Source organism: Humulus lupulus, chromosome X, assembly GCF_963169125.1.
Source record: "Humulus lupulus chromosome X, drHumLupu1.1, whole genome shotgun sequence".
Taxonomy (NCBI): Eukaryota; Viridiplantae; Streptophyta; class Magnoliopsida; order Rosales; family Cannabaceae; genus Humulus; species Humulus lupulus.
Window position 1 is genome coordinate 20,293,805 of NC_084802.1, and position 4,429 is coordinate 20,298,233.

The window sequence follows — 4,429 nt, forward strand, 5'->3', positions numbered from 1 at the left end:
CCTTCTTTGCCCTTCAATAGACCCTTTTTCATTGTTTTCTAACAGAATCTTATGCATGCATCGAGAAGGACTAATGCCCTTTATGTCTGCAATGGTCCACCCAATGGCCTTCTTGAACTTCCTCAATACATCCAGCAACTTTTCTTCTTGCTCCATACTTAACTCAGCTGAAACAATCACAGGTAAGGTGGAAGACTTACTCAAATAAGCATATCTTAAGTGTGAGGGTAAAGCTTTTAATTCCAACTCCGGAGGCTCTTCCACTGATGGTTTAGGGGCTGCGAAAGACCTTGAAGAGAGCTCCAAAGATTCAAAATGCTTTCTTGTATGCAATCCATAGCTTCTAGCTAAGCCAAGTATTCATCCTCATCCTCTGCATGTGAATCAAACATCAAGAGTCTCTCTAGAGGATCATCAAAATTGTTTTCTAATTCCTTTGAAGCCAAAGAATCTACCACTGAAACCACAGAACACTCTTCGACCTCATGTGGAAATCTCATAGCCTTGAAAACATTGAAAGTCACCTGCTCATTTTGAACCCTCATAGTAAGTTCACCCTTCTGCACATCAATCAAAGTTCTACCAGTAGCTAGAAAAGGCCTCCCTAGAATGATTGGTACCTCTCTGTCTGCCTCAAAATCCAACACAATGAAATCAACTGGGAAAATGAACTTATCAACTTTTACCAAGACATCCTCAATCTTCCTATCTGGATAAGCAAGAGATCTACCTTCAAGTTGTAGAGTCACTATGGTAGGTCGGACTTCACCAATCCCCAATTGTCTATACACAGACATATGCATCAAATTTATACTAGCACCCAAGTCACATAATGCCATGCCACAATAAGAATTACCAATGGTACATGGAATGGTGAAACTCCCAAGATCTTTCATCTTCGGTGGCAGCTTGTTTTGCAAGAATGAGCTACATTCCTTGGTAAGAGCCACTGTCTCAAATTCTCCTAACCTTCTCTTCCTTGTAAGAATATCTTTCATGAATTTTACATAGTTAGGCATTTTCTCAAGTGCCTCTACCAGTGGGATGTTGATATGCAACTGCTTCAACATATCTAGAAACTTCTTGAATTGAGAATCCAACTGTTGCTTCTAAAAACGTTGAGGAAATGGAGGTGGCTTCTTTGAAATTGAGCTTGCTGGTTGACAATGCCGCGGTATCCCTGCAGTATCCTGGGCAGAGGCAGATTTTTGTGCACTAGGAAGTTCAGCATCTTTTTGGAACTCCTCATTTATTTGGATTGAAGAGGGCTCACCCTCATGCCCAGACTCGGTCTTGTCGTTCTCCAACTCCTTTCCACTTCTCAAAGTGACAGCTTTACAATGTTCCTTCCCCATACTCCTTGGATTCTCGGTATCACTTGGCAGTGTACCGTGGGGTCTATTTCTAAGCTCATTAGCTAGTTGCCCAACTTGGTTTTCTAAGTTCCTCAATGAAGCCGCTTGGCTCTGAATCATGGATTCATTATTCACTATACATTCCTTCAACATGCTCTCAAGAGAGCTAGATTGCATTGTCTGTTGTTGTGGTCTTTGTTGTGGTGCTTGAGGGGGGTAACCCGGTGGAAAATTTGGTCTTGGAGGCATTGAAGGATTACTAGGGCCAGCTCCTTGATTATTCCATGAAAAATTGGGGTGTTGCCTCCATGATGGGTTGTAGGAATTAGAATAAGGACCATTCCTATTTTGGTTCCCCATATAACATACAACTGCCGGATTAGAAGGACAGTTATCAAAAGTATGACCCTTACCACAATACACACAAGAAATGCTCTCCATTTGCCCCATTTGTGTCCCCATAGGCTGTCCCATTGATTGATTCATCCCCATATTCATTGTCTTGAGCATATTAGAAATAGAAGACACTTGGGCCGCCAAAGAAGTGATGGCATCTACATCATGAATACCAGCCACCTTTCTACCTGTAGACAATCTAGAAGTGGGCCACTGATAGTTGTTGTTGGATATCCTCTCAAGTATTTCATATGCCTCATTATAGGACTTAGCAAGAAGAGCCCCGTTCGCTGAAGCATCAACCACCATCCTAGTATGAGCATTGAGACCGTTATAGAAGGTCTCCATCTGGATGGAATGAGGAATGCCATGGTGAGGGAATTTGCACAGAAACTCCTTAAACCGCTCCCATGCCTCATATAAGGATTCTTCATCAAGTTGTTGAAATGAAGTAATCTCATTGCGGAGCTTGGCATTTTTAGTGGGAGGAAAATACTTCATCAAAAGCTGTTCAGCCAACTCTTGCCAAGTACTCACAGAATCAGATGGCAAAGAGTTCAACCAAGCTCTGGCTCTGTCTCTCAAGGAATATGGGAACAACTTTAGTCTTAATGCATCCTCTGTCACCCCGGGCAGCTTGAAAGAGTCACTTACTTCGATGAACAAGCGAAGCTGAAGGTGAGGATCCTCGGTTGGCATCCCACTAAATTGGCCCACAGTTTGAAGCATTTGGAACATGACTGGCTTCAATTCAAACTGTGCTGCCTGAATTTCTGGTCTGACGATGCCTGGATTGAGCTCATTGAAGAGGGGGAGAGCATATTACCTGATAGCACGATCTCTGTCATCAGCCACAATAACTGCATTTTTCCCATTGTTGGTAGCTACTCCCCCTTGAGCAACTCCTGCTGTATTTACTGGTGGATCATGAGCGACTCCTGGTAGAGGAGCTGCCGTCTGGGCGGCTCCCTATTGAGCCCCTTGCTCAGCATCCATCACTACTACTTCCCTTTTTGACTTTTGTATTCTTCGCCTTCTTCTAAAAGTGCGCTCGATTTCTAGATCAATGGGAAGTAGTTCAGGGTCTTGATTCTCGTTCATACACTATATAAACCTGAAATTGCACGAGAATCACCCAAGTTAGCACAAAAGAAAGAAAAATTAAACCAAATTGCAAGATAATCAACTTTACAATAATTGACTTTAAGCAATCCTCGGCAACGGCGCCAAAAACTTGTTGCGGATTTTCCTAAGTGTGTGCAAGTGTACACAATCGTTGAACAAGTAATATAATGAAAGTAATTTTTTTATCGTCTCCTCAATGATTGCCAAAAAAATATTGTAAAAATCATCATCAAACAATTTGGGGTACAATTAACTATCCCCCATTTTTTTATGACTTAATCAATTAAACTAAAGAACAAAAAGAACTAAACAAGAGAATTAATTTAGGCTTTTAACAATAAAGCTGGAAAATGACAAATTGTGATTACTATGATGACAAAAGTTAGGCATATCAAATCCCCCAAATTTGTAGTTTTGTCCCTGATGTTGCATTAAAGTTCATAGCAAAGTTCTCTTGTAACTAGGATATCCAATTTAATGCACATGCCATTTTTGCAAATGCTCATGTTAAAATTCCATCAATTAGATTCACATATTCCTATGCTAAATTTAATTTCAAGAACATAATTCCCAGCATCAATCCTTCAAGTTTGCAAGGTGAATAAAATATTCCTAAGTTATTCATCAATCAATAACAAAAGTATCAACATGCATCAATCAAGCATTTCCACTAATTTTTACCCTTCCGGAATTAAAACTAGCTTGTCTCTCACATAAGTTGATCATTCTCAAGCAAGAGATTTTCACAATAAAAATAGCTCAATTGAACAAGAGAAAAATTTCATAAAACAGTCAACAATTTGGGGGCAATTGCAAATTAGGGTTCATCAATATCCCTAACACAAACAATTTAAGTCATAGTAAAAATACCCAAGTCACCACAATAAATATTCAACATTATCTCAAGAGTTCAAGGAATAAAGAAAAAGAAAATAAAATTATATGAAAGTTGAGTTTAGAAAAACAAACCAAATTGATAGAGATATTCTCTTCTTGATGATTCAGCTCAAAAAAATGCAGAGAAGTCCCCTTCAATGGAGTATGGGCGGCTGGTTCTTTTTTTCTTGGAGAAGAAGGTTATGTCTTTTTTGGGCTCACAAAGGGTATAAACCCTCTCCTTCTCTCTCTACACGTGGGGGACAACATTCTGTTCCTTTTCAGAATTTTGCAGCTCCTTTCCACCTCATCTAAGTACATGCCAAGTGTGCAGACTTTATGTTGTTGACTTCCCACACTTTGCTGCAACAAAGTTGACTGATGTTGCAACAATTGCCAGAATTTCAGCTCTAATATGATTTCCTTACACATGCTTCACTAAGCTTTCCAAGCACCCTCTTGCTATGCCTTCAAAATAGATACCACCTTTTTAGAACATAATTCCATTATTTTCCACAAGAGTTATCATTAATTAAAACAAATTACACAAACAAAGTTAAGAGACAAAGTGACTAAAACCACACAATAACAACACAAACACTCTATTTCACCCAACTTTTTAAGTCCAAAAGCTCAATTAATAACTCTAAAATTTAGAGTTATCACTCCCACATGAT

General features: G+C 39.4%; 2 protein-coding genes and 1 non-coding gene across 3 annotated transcripts; 1 reads left to right on the forward strand and 2 right to left on the reverse strand.

The window, feature by feature from the left end:
* Positions 1-347: 347 nt before the first annotated feature.
* Positions 348-1,070, reverse strand: LOC133805599 (uncharacterized). Its single transcript, XM_062243779.1, has one exon. It carries the CDS (start codon positions 1,068-1,070, stop codon positions 348-350), a length of 723 nt encoding a protein of 240 aa, XP_062099763.1.
* A 39-nt stretch (positions 1,071-1,109) lies between these two features.
* Positions 1,110-2,489, reverse strand: LOC133805600 (uncharacterized). Its single transcript, XM_062243780.1, has 2 exons — positions 2,007-2,489; positions 1,110-1,964 (listed from the first exon to the last, which is right to left on the reverse strand). Exons 1-2 carry the CDS (start codon positions 2,487-2,489, stop codon positions 1,110-1,112), a joined length of 1,338 nt encoding a protein of 445 aa, XP_062099764.1.
* Positions 2,116-2,222, forward strand: LOC133807527 (small nucleolar RNA R71). The gene has a single exon (XR_009879434.1). It is a non-coding gene; the product is annotated as a small nucleolar RNA R71 (small nucleolar RNA).
* Positions 2,490-4,429: the final 1,940 nt, after the last annotated feature.

What these genes read in the sequence shown, in the direction of transcription:
- LOC133805600 (XM_062243780.1), bottom strand. Translation starts at nt 2,489, where the DNA reads ATGTTCCAAATGCTTCAAACTGTGGGCCAATTTAGTGGGATGCCAACC. An exon ending in TTGCTAAGTCCTATAATGAG is followed by an intron (nt 1,965 to 2,006) that starts GCATATGAAATA and finishes AACAACTATCAG; the next exon opens with TGGCCCACTTCTAGATTGTC.
- LOC133805599 (XM_062243779.1), bottom strand. Translation starts at nt 1,070, where the DNA reads ATGTTGAAGCAGTTGCATATCAACATCCCACTGGTAGAGGCACTTGAG.